This window comes from Papaver somniferum, unplaced genomic scaffold (assembly GCF_003573695.1).
Source record: "Papaver somniferum cultivar HN1 unplaced genomic scaffold, ASM357369v1 unplaced-scaffold_35, whole genome shotgun sequence".
In the NCBI taxonomy this organism is placed as follows: Eukaryota; Viridiplantae; Streptophyta; class Magnoliopsida; order Ranunculales; family Papaveraceae; genus Papaver; species Papaver somniferum.
This window is the reverse complement of record NW_020645971.1, coordinates 4,702,094-4,723,661: the sequence shown is the minus strand read 5'-3', so window position 1 is coordinate 4,723,661 and position 21,568 is coordinate 4,702,094. Positions and strand designations below refer to the sequence as shown.

The 21,568-nt window shown below is 39.7% G+C and overlaps 1 protein-coding gene across 1 annotated transcript; it reads right to left on the bottom strand.

The window, feature by feature from the left end:
• Positions 1–884: 884 nt before the first annotated feature.
• LOC113342252 lies at positions 885–4,697 on the bottom strand. The gene is made up of 5 exons (XM_026586850.1): positions 3,522–4,697; positions 3,329–3,429; positions 2,922–3,207; positions 2,281–2,627; positions 885–2,163 (listed from the first exon to the last, which is right to left on the bottom strand). Exons 1-5 carry the CDS (start codon positions 4,695–4,697, stop codon positions 885–887), a joined length of 3,189 nt encoding a protein of 1,062 aa, XP_026442635.1.
• Between the last annotated feature and the right edge of the window lie 16,871 nt (positions 4,698–21,568).

The window sequence follows — 21,568 nt, the reverse complement described above, 5'->3', positions numbered from 1 at the left end:
ACTGAGTTTGGTCATGTACGACAGTATGCGTACCCGTTCGCATACTGGTAAACCCATACCAAGTTCGGATACTTAGGTATGCGTACCCGTTTGCATACTTGAGTAGGTTAAGTTCTAAAATCGGTTTTTTCATGAACAAATACATTTATATAATAAGGAATGCAATCTTTAGCAAACCGTGGCTATAATGTTCATGAATTGATTCGAGTGAAAATCGATTTTGCTTCAATTGTGTCTTGTATACTTATATGAGAATATAAACAATTGAAAAACTCTAGAACTAGTTTCATTTCAGTCATTTAAACTATTCGTAATTAAGATGAAAAAGGTTGATATGAAAGTGTTCATATGACTTACTTCGGTTAACTATTGTTGTGCCAACTTTTTTTTTTTTTTTGATAAGTCAAAAATGTATTGATCAAAAAATTATTTACGAGATAGTTTATGAAAAAAGAGGTTACAGCAACCCCAAAACCTCAAAAAAAACTATTTAAAACGATAATAAATTACATTTGGAAACTCAATAGAATTCAAGAAAACTGGGCGACCAACAATATGTAAACCCACTCCATCCTCTAACAAACAATCTCGCTTAGCCATGCCATCAGCTGTAAAGTTCGCTTCACGAAAGGTGTGCACAAACCTAATAGAATCATACAAGCTCTTAATATCAGTCCACATTTCTTGGGCAAACCAGGGAACATTGTCCATCTCCATAGCTGTTATCACACTACTAGAGTCCGAGCGAACCAAAACTCGCCTGTAACCCCATTGAGTAGCCCACTCCAGACCAACAAGAATACCATATAGCTCGGCCAAATAATTCGAAGCAATGCCCAAACCAATGCACATAGCACCTACAACCTCTGAATTAGCATTTCTCGCTACCACACCAGCCCCCGCCACCCCTGGATTACCCCTTGAGGCCCATCAGTACACAACAAAAGCTCATTTTGATTTGGCGGCTCCCAATAACACTCCTTAGGAATTGCGTGTTTCACCTTTATATGTCTAACCAGCTCCCGCCACCCCTGGATTGCCCCTTGAGTCCCATCAGTACACAACAAAAGCTCATTTTGATTTGGCGGCTCCCAATAACACTCCTTAGGAATTGCATGTTTCACCTTTTTATGTCTAACACGGAAGAAATCAAGAAGCTTCAGATCTTCCAGTGAATTATGCATGAAGTTTTTCGTTCTCACCGAATACTCATGAACCAAATTGAACACACGTTTTTGGAATAAAGACCAGCAGGGAGTTTTCTTCTCATAAACTTTCTTATTCCTAGTGAACCATAGCTCAGATCGCACCACCAAATTGGCCACCAGCCAAAGATCTTGAACAATACCACTTCGCTGAGTAGCATTTTTGTAAGAAACAAGCAAATTATAATGGGTTTTAATGCCGAAAATACCTTCCATCCAGTTCCAATCCCTTGTTGCGAAACTACAACTCCACAGCACATGCTCAAGAGACTCTTCAGCATTTTGACACACTCTGCATTTTGACGCTAAAGCAATCTTGAATCTACTTCGGACTTTGTCCAATGTTGCACAAGCACCACGTATAAACTTCCAGTTCTGAGCAGCCAGCGACGGGTGCATAACCTTCTTCCATAGAAGCTTAGCTTCCTCCATAATAGGATACTTTGTCCTAATGAGTTCCCTAGCTGACCTGACTGAAAAGTCTCCCTTCAAGTCTGGCATCCAAATTTTCTTGTCACAGCCAACACGCAAACTTGGTAACCGATCAAGCATAAAACCTGCACTAGAAAGAGTATTCAAATGCACTCCTTGCAGCTGCCAAGCACCCTGCACAATAATATCACTAACCCTGGCATTCATATCCAGGTCAGTTCGGTTTAAAACTTCAGCCAAAGCTACAGTTCCATACCAAACATCATAATACAGCGAGGTTGTTCTCCCATCACCAATCAAAGACTTGGTATTTCGATCAACAACCTGGTGAACCCAACGAATACTAGGAAAAATAGTCGACTTAACACCTGCCAATTTAATTCGTCCATCCATGTACGTATAATTTGTCTTCAAATACCGCGCCCACTTCTTGTTAGAAGTTTTTACATTCCACCATAGTTTCATGAGCAAAGCCTTGTTCATAGTCCTTAAACTAGTGAGACTAAGACCCCCTTCCTTCACCGGGCTGCAAATTTTATTATAACCAACAACGAAAGCTCTTCACAGGTTCGAATCTCCCGACCATAGAAAATTATGAATCACCCGATCACATTATTGAATAAACTTAATTGGCCACTTATACACAGCCATGTTGTGTATAGAGTAATTGGAAAGAACAGTTTTAATAAGAACCACTCTATCCTGGAAGGAAAGCATTTTACCTTTTAAGACCGAAAGTTGGTCCTTAAGTTTGTACACCACATTGCTGATATGAGCATATTTCACCACACCCGACATCACCTTAACTCCTAAGCAACGATCAGGAAAATATGTAATCTCCATGCCTAAGTAATCCGCAATATATTGGCGCCTATTTAAAGACCCTCCACCATAATATATTTTGCTCTTTTCCCTACAAACACGCTGGACCGAAGCTCGTTGATACGCATCCAACAACTTCACCAAATTTGTCAAACTTTTCATATTTCCCTTGCAAAAAATCATAATATCATCAGCAAAGAATAAATGAGTTGGAGCAATGCCATTGCATTTTACCTTATAATTCATATCCTTGTTTTGAAAGAGCTTAGTGATGTTTCTACTAAGAACATCCTCTATCAAAACAAAAATTAGAGGTGAAAGAGGATCCCCTTAACGCAAGCCTCTATTTATTTTGAAAAAACCCTCCGGACTACCACTAAGAAGAATAGAAATACGAGCAGATTTCAAAATATTGTGAATCCAAGTACACCAATCCTCTGAAAATCCATGCTTACGAAACACCTTCATAACAAAAGGCCAACTAATAGTATCAAAAGCTTGCGAAATATCCAGCTTAAGACCCAAATTACCATCTTTCCTTTTAATGTGCAACTCATTAACCAACTCCGAAGCCCGAGTAATGTTCTCATGAATATTCCTTCCTTTCATGAAAGCAACCTGCTCCTCCGAGACCAGCCTACCCAAGACCTTACCAAGTCTAGTAGCTAGAATTTTAGTAAAAATCTTGAAGAAGAAATTACTTAAACCAATAGGTCTAAACTTCCTTAGACTATCAGCACCTCTTACCCTTTGCAAGCAAAAGAATGAGGCTCGAAAAACCATTAGGAATTGTTTTATTAGTCCAACAAAAAATAATAGCATTGAACAAATCTTGATGAATCAAATCCAAGCAATGTCTATAAAAACACCTTGAAAAACCATCCGGACCCGGTGCACTATCCGCCCCCAAATCAAAAACCGCATCATGGATTTCCTCTATAGAAGGAACATCATCTAACATCTGACTCTCCTCCAAAGAAATAGTCTCATGCACGTACTCAAACAATTGTTCGTCAATAGGCAGATCATCCCATTAAATTTAGCCTCATAATAAGAAACTACATGATTCCTTAGTTGATCCGTCTCAGTAATAGTTGTACCCTCCTCAGTCACCAACTCCGAAATGGTATTGGTACTCCTACGAATGTTTATAGTACTGTGGAAATAAGAAGTATTACTAGAACCCTCCAATAACCACTTGTTTCGAGATTTTTGTTTGAGCATAATATGATGTTGCATTTGAACATCTTGAACATCCACTAAGGCATCCTTCATGACATTCAATTTAGAAGACTTAAAGGTGTCCTCATCAGAATTACGACTTTCCACTTCAAACTTAAGTTGCGCCTGTTTGAGTCGTGCATTAACATTGCCAAACACCTGCTGATTCCACAACTTCATAACCTCTTTCAAACGCTTCAATTTGAAAGGAAAGATAAAATCAGGATTACCATACACCGGAGCATTCCAAGAAGCCTCAACCATTCTCAAAAAATCAGGATGCATAAACCACATCTTCTGAATTCTGAAAGGAGCACGCCTTGGCCTCGGAGAAACAAAAGGATACCCAATAAGGGTTGAATGGTCGGAAACTTCCCTAGGAAGAGCTTTACACCGCCAATTCAAAAACTTCGCTAACCAAGGTTCATTAATAATAGCACGATCCAAATTGCTAAGAATTCTTCCCCCACCCGATTGACCATTAGTCCAAGTGAACTTAGAACCCAAAGAGTCCGCTTCAAAAAGATTATTCTCCTCCATCCAATCACTAAATTCACTAATACAAGAAGTACGAGGTTCTCTACCTCCTTTCTTCTCATCATTACGAAGAACACAGTTAAAGTCTCCCATAATCAACCAAGGAGTTATAGAATCAACCGCAGCAAGTTGACTCCAAAGTCTCCACCTAAAAACCTGAATATAACTAGCATGAACAAAAGAGATCATAACCCCCTCCGTTTTCACCGTAATGGCCTGTCTAGTCATATTAATCACCACTGGCTCTTCAATTTCCTCACTCCAAAGAATCCAAAAATTACCCAAGGAGCTTGTCGAATTATGAATTGCGGTTTTAGTAAAACTAATTAAATATAACCTTAGCATAACACTATCAGAGTAATGAATCTTCGGCTCAGCTATACAAAGAACAACTGGCTTATATTCATAAACTAAATCACGTAATTTCAAACCAGCCTCCACCTTCGCCACCCCATTGACATTCCAAAAGAGCACACGCATTAGGAAACTTTCTTTGAAGCTTTATTTATAACACTAGAATTCTGGGCCGAATTCCTTCTTTTAAGAATTGGAGAAACTCCTTTGCGAACTTTGATTCCCAAGTCATTTATTTCCGTTTCCGAGTCTGACTTGGATTCATAAAAAATATTAGTATTTTCGTTTTTGGAAACCCGAACTATGCCAGGCTTCCGTTTTTCCTTTGGTTTATCTTGTTCATCTTGGATTTCACTCCACTTTGAACCCTTGACTCCTGATGAAGCTTTCTCCGGTATTAGCTTCTCATCTGAACTCACCTCAGCTTGATCAGTCGAGTGTTGCACAGATTCTGACAAACCCAGTTCGTCATTAAGACATTGAATTTGTTTGGAGAAATAACAACCGTTGTCTCAGTGATTGCATTATACATAGGAGTTGGCGCAATAACATCCACCACCGTGTCAGACTGTTCATTTTCAACAGTTGCTTCAGGAGTAGAAGAAGAGCCAACATTATTTTTATAAATATTTGAGGGATTAGTTCTTCCCAATTCATCACTCGTAACTGACTTAACTTGTGTAGTTGTAGTTTTACCCACTACCAACTTTTTAGCTAATGTTGTTTTCGAAGCCAGGGCATGTTTAGCTTTCTTAACAGCTTCAGACGTTGCTCGAATTTCAGAAGAAGCTAGCTCCTCCTCAAGATGAGTGGTTTCCTCTACACCCTCAGCATTCTCCTCAACTGTTAATGGTTTTTTAGCATCCTCAGTATCATTAGAATCCACAAGAATATGAGCATTCTTACGCCTACGCTGCCTTTTGTTCTTTGCTGCTTGCCAGCCCAGGGAAGATTCTCCATTAGCTGAAGCATCAGCCTTAGCTGACTGTTCTTCTTGATGAGATTGCTTTCTGCATTCCTTGTCAGTGTGCCCAATGATGCTACACTTCAAACAAAACTTAGGAGGTTTTGGTATCTCAATATACTGCCAGAAAGTACGCCCACCAGCAGTTAGCCGAATCCTTTCTGGTATGTGTTTTGAATAGTCAATATCCACAAGGACAGACGCAAAGTTACCAAACTCTAAATTTAGGGTTCTCTGATCAACCACTATTGGACTTCCTAGAACTTTCCCCATTGATAACAAGTTCTTCTCCGTCCATAATTCAGCATGAAGGCCAAGAAAGTGAACCCATATAGATGCACGGGAGATTTTCTGACGTTCCGGATCAAAGCCAGGGTACCAATCCATGAGTTTTAATTCATGCGGATTGACGTACCATTTTGTGTGTCTGATTCTCTCTTTGGTATCCGCATCCTTGAGCATGATAACGAAAAACCCTTTACTCATAATCATGAATTTAACAGAATTAGGGTTTAGTTTCCATTGAGTAACTAAACTTTTCTTCACCTCCACGAACTTTAATCTTGTGAAGTTTAAACGAGCAATGAAGCTATATTCAAAAGGCTTGCATCCTTCCTGATAGAGGCCCGCAGGAATAATCAAAGAAGGTTCACCATCTACTAATGTAGGCGTAGGTAAACTATTAATATCCACAGTAGTATGATGCAAAGTTTGTCTCGCCTTAACCTTTTCAGCAAAAGAAGGAACACTTTTGTTGCCATTAGTGAGTAGTAAGATTGGTTCTTCAGCCATCATTAATCAAAGATTAAAAATTGATGAAGAAAATTGTAAAAAACGCAAAACCCTAGAAAAAATGCCAGAGTTTCTCTTTCCTCATTTTTTGAACCGCCGCCTTTGCTTGTGCCAACTATGTGCACACGTTTAGGTACGGTTACTCATATCTAAATGAAGTCATATTTCATTTGTGTATAACAAGCTAAGTTCGATCTAACGGTTGAAAGATATTAGCTTGACTCTAATCAGGTTTTCATCTAACGGTGAATATTGAATGTTTTGTTACCAAGGTAGCATTTATTGCAAACCTGATTTGAAGACTATATAAGGGAGAACTCTAGCAACTGGGAAACCTAATCCCCATACCTCCCGTGTGATACTAGTTGCGACTAGAGTCGATTCTCCTTTAACCTAGGTTTATCCTAAAACCATTATAGGTTAACGACTTAAAGACTTCATTGGGATTCTGAAGCCAGGCCAAACTATTTTCTCTGTAGTTGTGTGTTCTGATCTTACTTTTTTCTATCGTATTGAGTACTATCTTCTCTAAGATTTGCTCGAGATTTAATCTCCGATAGGTAAGATAAAAAGTAGTCACAAACATCTCCGTCTCATCGTTTGTGATCCCACAATATCTTGTTTTGCTTCCATACGATTAAGATTATTGTGAGGTGATTGATATTACTAGGTTGTTTTTCGGGAATATAAGTCTGGTGTATCAACTGGTTCATGTTCACCTTGATTTATCAAAAGGCGGAACAAAAACCCGTAGGTATTTGTGTGGGAGACAGATTTATCTATTTAATAGACTTTCCAGTGTGAGACAGATTCGTTTATCAAGTCTTCGAATTCGGGTCCTGTCAACTCTTAGTTGTGGGTGAGATCAGCTAAGGGAATCAAGTGCACAGAATCTGGCGTGGTTCAAGAGGTGTAAGGAACGCAACTGTACCTTAATCAGTGTGAGATTGGTTAGGGCTCAACTACATTCCAGTCCGAAGTTAACTTATAGTAGGCTAAAGTCTGTAACGGCTTAATACAGTGTGGTGTTCAAATCTGGACTAGGTCCCGGGGTTTTTCTGCATTTTCGGTTTCCTTGTTAAATTTTTTCTGGTGTTTGTGTTATTTCTTTCCGCATTATATTTTTATATAATTGAAATATCACATGTTGTGCGTAGTTCAATTAATTGGTGATCCAATATTTGGTTGTTGATTGAAATTGATTGACACTTGGATATTGGTCTTTGGTACCATCCAAGTTATTTCTCATATTAATCCGGCTCACATATTTCTATATGTTCGATTGCAGATTGATTTGAGAAATTGACATATAACTCTTGGATGTATTTTCCTTGATTGAGTCTGACTATTTAGTTGATTCTCTTGGAAATATATTGGAATTAGTCCATACAGATTGCCTAAACGAAATATTGGGTGTGGTTGTTAGACCCTGGTTTTTCAGGTTGTGATCGGTTACACCTTGATTTCCAAAGTAACTTATGACCGGTTACAACTAGATATACATTATATGATATGACCGGTTATACCATATCTCTCAATAAAAGTTAAGATTGGTTCTACCTATTAAATCTTGTATTGATCAATCAAAATATTCAATGAAGAACCGGATCAACACATCATGATTTCCCTTTCGATTATGAAACAAGTTCATACATCTACTTCCTTAAACTAATGTAATAATACATAGTTTTCTAGGATGAAATCACACCTGTATGATGCACACATAATCAAGTAACTATATACAATAAATTATGTCCATGTCGTACTTACGAAGTTCAAAAGATAAGCGTTATGCTTCGTAATATAATTCCTTAATACTTCGATCATACTATTATTACTAATCTCAGGAGAAAAGATGATGTCGTCGTTGCAGCCGTTACTTCTTCACTTTCTTCAGGTCTTCGAAGTAATACTTGTACGTCTCTGTAGATGGTGGATTTTCGACAAGGGCTAAAATCGTAAACTCATAATTATACGAAGCTCTGATCCAGCAATCAGACGTGAGTATTGAGACACGGGTCTTCCATCGAATTATCAACGGAGAGTACTTTCTCTCAGAGTATATGTAGATATGTAGTCTCACGACTGGACAACGGCATATCTCATGAATACTGAACACTTTCAATGATTATTTCTATATAGTATCACGAGATGGACGGCTCCTAGACAGCTTGCTCTGCTAGTATATAGCGATAACGTCTTCAGGAACAAACAACGAGTTTACCCTGACTATATAAAGGATATGACTTACCGACAAACTCATATCGGGATAATTAATGCTCCTAGACAGCTTGCTCTGCTAGTATAGAGCCACAAAGTTAATTATTCCTAATTAAGATTAATTCTGCCGTGACATTCACTACTGAGTTCCCAGAATAATCTATTATTGCTCATATTCCATGGTCGAATCCACGACTGGTCCCATGGAATGGCAATAACAATTGCTCCTATTCCATGGTCGAATCCACGATTGGTCCCATGGAATGGCAATAAACAATTGTTCTGATTCTATGATCGAATCCACGGCTTGATCTCATAGAATAGCAATAACTATATTATCTCATTACTCTGATTTCATGATCGAATCCACAACTGGTCTCATAAATGGTAATAGATAAATCTTAATTACTCCGATTCTATGGTCCAATCTACGATCCCATGGAATGGTAATGCTCACTTTATTATTCTGAATTCGTAGTCGAATCCTCAGCTGATCTTATGAATTAATAATAAACATCTTATTACTCAGTTTTGTGAATTATTCTCCACCGAATTCCACAATCAGTAATAAATAATCAACAACCGGGCGTCTGAGCTACCTCTAAGTAAGCCCCGATTTATATGGTGAAAGTGTATTCAACGACAATGCATTAACAGTCACCGCACGAACGAGTATTTCAAAATACAACGAAACGATGAACCTATGCAAAATAAGGAAGAAAATAATAAATAATTAAAATATTGACCAGGGTGTTGGAGCATGGACACACGACCAACCGACCGTGTCGTGGTCAATCCCATGCCAGTTTTATATTTTTAATGCATTTTTATTATTTTCCATGATTTGATGAAAATTCTCTCATTTTATCAAATCTCCTTCGTCTCGAGGAAACTCCTCGGCTTCATGGTGTTTTCATAAACCCATGAAAATAATATAAAATTAAGGAAAAATAGTGTGGGGCGTGACCATTGGCCAACCGGCTATGCCTTGGTCCTAGCCGGCCCCACACCTTATGGTTCCTTATTATTTTATTATTATTATTACTCTGATTTCATGAAAAAACTCCTTGATTTCATGGTATTTTGCAAAAAAAATAGGAAATAAATAACATAAAATTATGAAAAACTTGTGGGGCCGGCCATGCCCTAGCCGGTCCCACATGCCCTTTTATTTTATTATTATTTTATCTTCCTTGAATTTATCAAATTCCTTGATTTCATGGTATTTCTCTCAAATTAGGAAAAATTCCCTCAAATCATGAAAAAATACCTAAAAAAATACTAAAAATTATGAAAACTCGTGGGACCGGGCCCTAGCCGGCCGGCTGCGCCTCCACGGTCCCACACGCCCTTGTTTTTATTATTTTAATATTTTTTGCTTCCCTGAACTCATGAAAACTCCTTCAATTCATGGAAACTGCCTAAATTCATCAAATTTCTCAAAATTCATGAATTTTTCATAAAATCATCAAAATATTATAAAATTAAGGAAAAGGCACCACGGGACCGTGGCCATGACCGGCCGACCATGCCTTGGCCTCGGCGGTCCCACGCCTCCTTATTCCTTATTTTATAATTATTTTCCATCATCTCATGGTGTTTTCCTCAGTTTCGTCGAAACCCTAATTTTGGCATATTTTCTCGAATGGATGCTCAATTGGACGCCAGAAAATATCAAAATTCTAAGGACTGAGACGCGGACGCCTTGGGGACACGAGCACGCTATCTTGACCGACCAAGATTGGTTCTTTGGCTTACAAAAGCCGGTCCCATCAAGTTTCACAGTTTTGACCTAATTTGCACAATTGCACGTATTAGGTCCAAGACTCTTCCAAACACTTTGGATTTTCATGAAGTGATCATCAGGCGGTCACGTGACTACCCAGGGACGGTCTCATGACCCCATGGTCGGTCCCTCACTCCGTCATAATTAATTAGGTTTTCTTACCTAAGGATCAGACGAGCATTTTCGAATAAATGATTAAACCAGCATTTAATCATTCTTTCACCAACAAATCGTCAACTCTTCAGGAGTTCTTCGTATTTGCTCACGTGAGCATATGGACACTACATGGTTGATCCACGGTCCCATGTAGCCACTCCTTCCTTCTTTTCATGGTTAAATTTCTAACAAATCATGAATTGATCACCAATTGACCAAATTAGGGTTTCTGAGTCCAAGGACCATGCTTCCAGACTCCAACCTTAATAATTCTATGAAGACCTCATGGTCATTAATATTATTAAATTATGCTTGGTTCTACACCAGTACTTTAATTAATATTCTGGTCATCATCAGATGAGCAACACTTGCTCGAATGATCAATATTTGCTCAAACCAAGGAATATTGATTCAACAATCAACCAATATTCGACAATTCATCGAACGAGCAATACTTGCTCACCTCATCATGAGAATTATACCTCTGTCTCAGTAGACATGTTTAAGGTCATGGAATCTCAGAACATTTCATGTTCAACTCATCAAATACATGGACTCATCGTCCCATGAAGTCAACAACTGACTAACTAAAATCACGTCTTCCCTACAGACTCCACGATCACACGAGACGTCAATCGTGTCATTTTGGGGGGATATCACTTAGGGTTTTGGTCTGGCGGTCTACGGCACGTGTGTTCAAACACACGATGAAATGTGAGCAAGTCGTGCAATCAGTTGAAGAAATTCACGAGGTAGTGGGTGGAAAATCGACCAAGTCTCCACACGTTGAGCAACTGGTTTCAAACTCGATCTCCACTTCCCCACTCCTTAATTCCATCAACTGTCACACTTCATGGGGTCATGGTGTCTAAAATTCCAGCAATATAAATAAGTCTCTGAATCATGATTGAATCATCGGCATCAACAGTATCATCAATCTCACGTCTCATCGACAACACGAGATCATCAACTCATCAATTGAGCAACTACTCTCAATTGAGCAATTTCAATCATTCAGAGCTTATCATATTCAGAATTCACACACCCACAATCTTTTATTACCATTGATTCCACACATTTCCCAGCTTCCCTCCTACAGATCAACCCATCCTCTCTTGTGACCGAATTTACTCTGGAACGGCCATTGTCTTGATTTAGGCCGGAGTACTACAGATTGATCTCTCGAATCTAAAGCACCCCCTTTGCAGCGGTGCATATGTGTGAGGTTTAACATTTCGCTTGGTTCGAGGAGTCTCCTCCGTACGGTCGTCTCCTCAATTCCTTAAAAACCAGCAAATCGTTTTTCCCCATCTACAGATTGGCGACCATAGTGGGAGATTAATCTCTCGGTTGCAATCTCAAGCTTTCACAAGATGGTTGATCTTAGGTCACGCACGATCGCAGATCCTAACATAAATGATGCTAACACTAGCAACGACACTAATGATGATATTCCAGAAACCATTTCCGCTTCCAACAATGGCGGTGGCGTCACTCCTCATCAGACTAGACCACATCCCCTGTTTGGTCGTTCCCCTGAGGAAATCAGAGAAAAGCCACATACCATTGCTGATCTCATCAAAGTGCAAGAGACTCTTGCAAAGAATCAAACCGATATGGCTACAGCACAGAAGGATCTATTTAATCAAATGAAGGATCTCACTTATACAATGTCAGGGAAGACCCAAGGAAAAGGAAAAGAGAAGGAAAAATCCTCAGACGCTGATCCTGAGGTAATTTCGATTCATACAGTAGATGATGATGAAGTCCGCAAAGCTGCAGATGATCCATCGGCGAAGGAGTCATCAAACTTCATCACTCGGGAGTATTTGGAATGCCTTCTGGAGAACCGTGGAAAGAACAAGACCCCACATGTCCATCGTCACTAGCCTCCATACCCTGCCTCTATGCAGAGGATTCCTCTTCCAAAAGGTTATATCTCTCCAACCTTTACTTTGTACGACGGAACCGGAAATGCTCGGGAACATGTTTATCGGTTCCTGGAAGCTTTGGGTGAACATGAGCATAACCATGTTGTTCGCCTCAAAGAATTTTCAAAATCCTTGAAAGGGAGAGCATACACCTGGTACAACAACATCACACCAGGAACTATCAACGGTTGGGGAGAAATGGTTAATGCTTTCTATAGGAAGTATTTCTTCGTTTCAGAGCAAATTACCCTCTCTGATCTCGGAAGGATGTTTCAAAGGAAAAACGAACATCCTAACGATTATGTGAAAAGGTTCAGAGTTCAAGCGTTGGATTGCCATGATCCCAACGTCACGGAGAAGCAACTGGTAGACTTGTGTATCAACGACATGATCCCGGTCTACAGAGCTTTATTGGAAAATATTTGTTTCCAGTCCTTCTCAGAGCTTCATGAAGCGGCAAAGAGATCGACAACTACTGCACCCGCTTTACTGGAAAGAACAAAAGCTACAAAGGCTGAAGAACCGCGAGACACTCGAGGTAGCAGACATATTATCAAGAAGCAGTAAAACCTCCAGACTTCCACAAACACTGTTGCATAAGGGAGCAAACGGAAATCCAAACCGCCGCGCAAGCATACCTCAGCTCCTTCAAAATCACAAAGGAAGGATAAGCAAGATGCACAAGCCTCTGACCAACACACAAAAGTTCCTGATCAAGAAGAACCTGACTTTCCTTTTTCCATTAAAGAGGTGATCGAACTCCTGGATGTATGGGTCCAGGATGGTGCAATCAAGTTGCCATATGTCACGAAAGAACCAACTTAAGAAGATATGGAAAGTCCTCGTTACTGTCGCTTCCACAGGTTCGTCAATCATCCCACAAACGACTGCGGAGTTTTGAAGTACATTTTCAAAGAGAAGGTTGATCCACAATAACTTCAACTGGGGACTGAAGGAGTACACAAGAATCCTCTCCCAGTCAAAACCTTACACTCTCTGAACAACCTATCAAAGAGGCAGTTCAATCCTTGGTCGAACATGAATTGCGTTATCTGTCGAAGGCACAAAGGAGAGACATGTTCACAGTACTGAACCACATCGTGTCAAGAAGTCCATTCCGAAAATACTTCTTGAGCCTCCAACCACAGACCAAGATATGTACGACTGGGGACTTCTTACCACAGTCAATCTCAGAAGAAACGAATTTGGAAGAACGTTGATCGATGCTGACACCTCCATCAACAAAATTCCACTGAAAACCATCGGATCCAAATGCATCACTCGACAAGAAGATACTCATGCTCCATATTAATCAGAGACCTTCAAGGAGCGCTCGGAAATACTTATGGCTAGATCATTCTCAATGTGAACATAAGTTCAACCTGGACAGAAACCAAGTTTCACATAATAAATCAAGAAGATCCAGGATATGACATGTCCTTCAGACGAGCTTGGATCCATGCTGAAAAGATGAGTACTTACAAAGCGCCTTTGGTTACACATCTCTCCAACGAAGAAAGTTCTAATCCAGAATATTTGACGGACATTCCTTCATCAGAGTACTTTGAGTAATTTCGACGAGGTTGAAGCAAGAACCTGCAAAATATGCATAGACATTCATCAAGAGGTTCCGCGCTCAGGAAAGTCTCATTCCATGTCTATGTCATTTATTTCCCCACATGTTATCCTAGCATGGGGACTTAATTATGCTAGCAACTCTACAATACGTTATGAATGAACACTTTGGGCATTTCTCCTGCAAGTCCATGTGTTCCAAAAAATCAGAAATCTCTGATGTCTGCACAAGTGTCGAATCCCACTACTGCAACGAAAGGGATGCTGAATCAACAGAACATACTCCAGGGTCGAGACGATCAAACCCCTAAGACATTCGATGCTTAAGGAATATACGTTTCAACGATCAAGCATCTAAAAAAGCCATCAAATTGTACTCCCAATCAAAGAGTACAGCTTCAGCACAAATATCTCGACGATGACACATTGATTCAACACCCGCACGATCAAAGTGTAACTAAACGATAAGTCTTCATTATCCCATGATAAGACTTCTGAAGCATATGCAACATCATGGATGGCGCTAACTCCTTCAATATACACCGGGCAACCTGAGGTGATTCCGTGAAACTTCATCAACGGGTTTTCGCTATGTCACAAGCCCCTGCATGATTGAGGAACTTTCTCTCTTCACCAATCACATCCAGTATGAAAACTCTTGATGCCATCTACCGCAACAATGTCGACTCACTGACAAAGCCAGTTCGTGGTAAAGTTATGCTTTCAGGAGCATTCAGGTTGAACTCTCAGTACACCTTCATCTTACGGACGCTCAACTCATCAACTAGTTCGTGAATGTAAAAGGCTCACTGGATGAAGTAGCAAAGATTATATCTATAATCATGGTTCTAGCCTTTTCGGTCTTTGGAGAAACTTCATCCATCTTCTTCAACACGGCATCACTGGTGGTGAAAGGAGTGTCACCTTCCACTGCTTTCCTGATAGCATCAATCTTTTGACGAAGCCATTTCAGATTGAAGCCAAGTTCTTCAGCTTTCTTCAAGTTGTACTCCCAATCAAAGAGTACATCCCGGGTGACAGTATTTCCAGCTGTGATGCGGATATCATTTATAACACGCAAGATGGCTTCTACTTGCCTCGTCAAGAAATAACTATGCTCCGGATCCTTGGTAACGACGATGTGCCCATACGTCTTCCACGGTTTCTTGTACATAGCAGCATATCTAATGGGAACGCTAAATCCACCAAAAACCTGCGATATGGGAGTATCTCACCAAATGAAGGAGTAAAAGCAGTCCCTGCGTTGGGATACTCATGCACTATTATCCGGTTCTCAGTCGCTGGAGCAGCGTCAGCAATCATAAACAACTTCGGTTGAAGCAGCTTCTTCCATTCTCGATTCGGGTTCCACCATCCCACGCAAAATTGGAGTTTCAGTCACCTCCACGGCATCAACAACAAGCTTTCCATGACCTTGAGGTACAGGGATGGAGGTCTCATTATCAACGGCTCCATAGTTGCTCAAGTCATCATTGTTGGATCCATTATTCCCAACTTCAGCATTTGGCACCTAATGTGAAGATTACATGGGATTAGAATGATTCAAGCGTGGAAACCCAACACAACCATAAAATTCAATGTAAGTGAACTAACATCATCTAAGTTCCTTATTATGCACCCAAGACATGCGCAAATAGTGTAGAAGTCATGAAACACGTTTTCAAACAAGCTCAGCTGAAGAGATTTTACACTGCCATGTATTCAACGAGAACTGGGAGCAATTGATAAGGAATTTAAGGTTGGGTCATATACCATTATCTTCGTATGGATGTTGATACAACATATCAAATTTCATAGCAATCGGATGAACGAGCTAACAGATGTGGCCAAAACATCGGACAACATGCAATCTGGAAAAGTTCTGAAGGTCTCCTGGAAGTTCACTATTTCGCCTTTTTCAGGCCCTAAACATGCTCAAACTTCAAAGATCTTCTTGATAAAGCTTGGAAATTTCCTGGGCTTGATGATACATATGCAAACCGAGAAAATCTGACTTCGGACGAGGATTCTACAGCGTTTCTAGTAAAATCTGAAGTCTGAAATTTTCTGGTGACGTATTTCGGCAAAGTTATCCATAAATTCACATGGATTTTCATTCATTCATTCACGAATCAGCGATATCATACTTCTTTGAAGAAATTACAGGAGATATTACTAAGGGAGTCTCTAAATCATTTGAAGCCTCGACAATGCCAGAATCTCCGTTGACAACACCACTATCTCCATTCGTTCGGGATTTCGGGAATTCTCCATATTCCCATGTCCCAAAGAAGAGTGCGCTTCATCAACATGCTTCTTATCTACAATGGTTTCTTCCTGGATTCATCAACAAAAATTATTATTCATTCAAGGAGATGCCGATCACCTGCACGAAAGAGATATTTACATCGACTTCTTCATCAGTACTGGATTCCTGAATTGTTCGCCTGGGAACAAGTTGAAGACCGTCAATCGATGGAGAAAGGTCAAAATGAAAAGAAATAACAAAACCTTGGTCTCGTGATCCTAATTGCACGGGCAGGAAAAAGTCATGACACAAGGAGCGCTAACAACTCACCAAAGAAACGGCTGGGGACTGCACGTCATTTGCTAACATCCTGTAGTCCTTACTTCTGGGTGCTCCGCCCCGAAGACTTTCTTCCATTTCCGAGGAGTCTACATTGATCTGAAACCTCACTACACGATCATCCTGTGGTATAGTTGATGAAATAACCAGGAGTACAACTCAGTATGAAGGATCTCTCACCATCACTCAGAGGTCCCAGAAGTACCATTTCTTGAAGTTGCACCCGCGGAGATGTCATCCCTGGAAACATCGTCTTTGAAAGTGTCATCATGGGAGTCAGTCATTCTTGCAAAGTGGCTGTGACAGATGCATAACATTCAGCGCATCATTCAAAGCGCAGGATTCAACAAAACAACGAATCATGGAATAAAGATGCTCACATCAGCGTCTGCAAAAATGGTAACTTTCAACTCTTACCTGTTTACGATTCCACTAACAGTACATGAGTTAATACTTCAAATCTTGCTCGTTCCTTCAAACCTGCTAAGACGAGCAAAATTCTGACATGATTTTCATAAAACCGTGAACAACACACGTAAATTTTACAATGTGAACATTCACTGGTTTCTCAAAATCTGGACAGACGTCCATTCTACGATTGTGAAAACTCACATATAGACATTATTTTACCATGTATAATGGTCTACATTCAACAGTTTTTCAAAATCAAAACATGATTTTACAAACTATATAAATATTTAACGTGAAACTCACGTAAATTTGGAAAATATATCTATATATTTTTGCTCCCTCGCACGAGCATTTGTCTCTGAAGCGAGAGTATATTCTCAAAGATTTCTGAAAGCTCGAGATAAAAAATTTTCATGAAAGCTCATAAACAAAATTTTATTACTAACAGACGCACGTCTATTTAAAAAAAAAAAACTTTTCTCTCGTACGAGCATCCACCTTTGAAACGAGAGTTTATTCCACTTTGTGAAATCTCACATATTTAAAAAATAAAATTTTGTTTTTCGTGAAAGCTCATAGACAAAAATTTTATCATTAGACTCAGGTCTATTTTGTTGTTTCTTAAACTAACGAACGAACGAGCGTCCGTGCTAAAACGGATTCCTTTCTTGGGCTCGGCCCGCGAATCCTAAACGACCAAGGTTTCATCACCAAATCAGCGGTGCTACCACTTTATGCTCATCAAACGATGCTCCAATCATGACATTGAAGCCTTCATCAAGTCGTGGTTTGCTCATGCTCTCTAAATCCGGTAACGTCTCAACTTACGACTAAGTTCAATTACTGGTATTATTATTTATGGCCGGAAAATCACCATTTAATGCTGACTGAGGAACACATCTTTTCTCAGTAAGCATGGGACTTAATGTAGATGGTGGATTTTCGACAAGGGATAAAATTGTAAACTCATAATTATACGAAGCACTGATCCAGCAATCAGACGTGAGTATTGAGACACGGGTCTCTCATCGAATTCTCAACGGAGAGTACTTTCTCTCAGAGTACATGTAGATATGTAATCTCACGACTGGACAACGACATATCTCATGAATACTGAACACTTTCAGTGATTATTTCTACATAGTATCACGAGATGGGCGGCTCCTAGACAGCTTGCTCTGCTAGTATATAGCGATAACGTCTTCAGGAACAAACAACGAGTTTGCCCTGACTATATAAAGGATATGACTTACCGACAAGCTCATATCGGGATAATTAATGCTCCTAGACATCTTGCTCTGCTAGTATAGAGCCACAAAGTTAATTATTCCTGATTAAGATTAATTCTGCCGTGACATTCACTACTGAATTCCCAGAATAATCTATTATTGCTCCTATTCCATGGTCGAATCCACGACTGGTCCCATGGAATGGCAATAACAATTGCTCCTATTCCATGGTCGAATCCACGATTGGTCCCATAGAATGGCAATAAACAATTGTTCTGATTCTATGATCGAATCCACGGCTTGATCTCATAGAATAGCAATAACTATATTATCTCATTACTCTGATTTCATGATTGAATCCACAACTGGTCTCATAAATGGTAATAGATAAATCTTAATTACTCCGACTCTATGGTCCAATCTACGATCCCATGGAATGGTAATGCTCACTTTATTATTCTGAATTCGTAGTCGAATCCTCAGCTGATCTTATGAATTAATAATAAACATCTTATTACTCAGTTTTGTGAATTATTCTCCACCGAATTCCACAATCAGTAATAAATAATCAACAACCGGGAGTCTGAGCTACCTCTAAGTAAGCCCCGATTTATATGGTGAAAGTGTATTCAACGACAATGCATTAACAGTCACCGCACGAACGAGTATTTCAAAATACAACGAAACGATGAACCTATGCAAAATAAGGAAGAAAATAATAAATAATTAAAATATTGACCAGGGTGCTGGAGCATGGACACCGACCAACCGACCGTGTCGTGGTCAATCCCACGCCAGTTTTATATTTTATGCATTTTTATTATTTTCCATGATTTGATGAAAATTCTCTCGTTTTATCAAATCTTCTTCGTCTCGAGGAAACTCCTCGGCTTCATGGTGTTTTCATAAACCCATGAAAATAATATAAAATTAAGGAAAAATAGTGGGGCGTGACCATTGGCCAACCGGCCATGCCTTGTCCTAGCCGGCCCCACACCTCTATGGTTCCTTATTATTTTATTATTATTAATTCTCTGATTTCATGAAAAAACTCCTTGATTTCATGGTATTTTGCAAAAATAGGAAATAAATAAATAAAATTATGAAAAACTTGTGGGACCGGGTCCCTAGCCGGCCGGCCATGCCCTAACGGTCCCACACGCCCTTTTATTTTATTATTTTATCTTCCTTGATTTATCAAATTCCTTGATTTCATGGTATTTCTCCAAATTAGGAAAAAATTCCCTCAAATCATGAAAAAATACCTAAAAAAATATTAAAAATTATGAAACTCGTGGGACCGGGCCCTAGCCGGCCGGCTGCGCCTCCACGGTCCCACACGCCCTTGTTTTTATTATTTTAATATTTTTTGCTTCCCTGAACTCATGAAAACTCCTTCAATTCATGGAAACTTCCTAAATTCATCAAATTTCTCAAAATTCATGAATTTTTCCTAAAATCATCAAAATATTATAAAATTAAGGAAAAGGCACCACGGGACCGTGGCCACGACCGGCCGACCATGCCTTGGCCTCGGCGGTCCCAAGCCTCCTTATTCCTTATTTTATAATTATTTTCCATCATCTCATGGTGTTTTCCTATGTTTCGTCGAAACCCTAATTTTGGCATATTTTCTCGAATGGATGCTCAATTGCACGCCAGAAAATATCAAAATTCTAAGGACTGAGACGCGGACGCCTTGGGGACACGAGCGCGCTATCTTGACCGACCAAGATTGGTTCTTTGGCTTACAAAAGCCGGTCCCATCAAGTTTCACAGTTTTGACCTAATTTGCACAATTGCACGTATTAGGTCCAAGACTCTTCCAAACACTTTGGATTTTCATGAAGTGATCATCAGGCGGTCACGTGACTACCCAGGGCCGGTCTCATGACCCCATGGTCGGTCCCTCACTCCGTCATAATTAATTAGGTTTTCTCACCTAAGGCTCAGACGAGCATTTTCGAATAAATGATTAAACCAGCATTTAATCATTCTTTCACCAACAAATCGTCAACTCTTCAGGAGTTCTTCGTATTTGCTCACGTGAGCATATGGACACTACATGGTTGATCCACGGTCCCATGTAGCCGCTCCTTCCTTCGTTTCATGGTTAAATTTCTAATAAATCATGAATTGATCATCAATCGACCAAATTAGGGTTTCTGAGTCCAAGGACCATGCTTCCAGACTCCAACCTTAATAATTCTATGACGACCTCATGGTCATTAATATTATTAAATTATGCTCGGTTCTACACCAGTACTTTAATTAATATTTCTACTCATCATCAGATGAGCAACACTTGCTCGAATGATCAATATTTTCTCAAACCAAGGAATATTGGTTCAACAATCAACCAATATTCGACAATTCATCGAACGAGCAATACTTGCTCACCTCATCATGAGAATTATACCTCTGTATCAACAGACACGTTTAAGGTCGTGGAATCTCAGAACATTTCATGTTCAACTCATCAAATTCATGGACTCATCGTCCCATGAAGTCAACAACTGACTAACTAAAATCACGTCTTCCCTACAGACTCCACGATCACACGAGACGTCAATCGTGTCACTTTTGGGGGATATCACTTAGGGTTTTGGTATGGCGGTCTACGGCACGTGTATTCAAACACACGATGGAATGTGAGCAAGTCGTGCAATCAGTTGAAGGAACTCACGAGGTAGTGGGTGGAAAATCGACCAAGTCTCCACACGTTGAGCAACTGGTTTCAAACACGATCTCCACTTCCCCACTCCTTGATTCCATCAACTGTCACACTTCATGGGGTTATGGTGTCTAAAATTCCAACAATATAAATAAGTCTCTGAATCATGATTGAATCATCAGCATCAACAGAATCATCAGTCTCACGTCTCATCGACAACACGAGATCATCAACTCATCAATTGAGCAACTACTCTCAATTGAGCAATTTCAATCATTCAGAGCTTATCATATTCAGAATTCACACACCCACAATCTTTGATTACCATTGATTCCACTCATTTCCTAGCTTCCCTCCTACAGACCAACCCATCCTCTCTTGTGACCGAATTTACTCTGGAACGTCATTGTCTTGATTTAGGACGGAGTACTACAGATTGATCTCTCGAATCTAAAGTACCCCCTTTGCAGCGGTGCATCTGTGTGAGGTTTAACATTTCGCTCGGTTTGAGGAGTCTCCTCCGTACGGTCGTCTCCTTAATTCCTTAAAAACCAGAAAATCGTTTTTCCCCATCTATAGTCTCAACATTCCTAGAATTTCTAGTCTAACCTAAACGAAGTTGTCTCTAATATTTAATCAAGCGACTCTATATGAGTTTTTATATTAAAATAT

Coding starts and splice junctions, on each gene's coding strand:
- LOC113342252 (XM_026586850.1), bottom strand. CDS start 4,697: ATGCGTGTGCTCTTTTGGAATGTCAATGGGGTGGCGAAGGTGGAGGCT. Junction 3,430..3,521: donor CGGATCAACTAAGGAATCAT/GTAGTTTCTTAT, acceptor ATTTCTTTGGAG/GAGAGTCAGATGTTAGATGA. Junction 3,208..3,328: donor GGTCCGGATGGTTTTTCAAG/GTGTTTTTATAG, acceptor TTGCTTGCAAAG/GGTAAGAGGTGCTGATAGTC.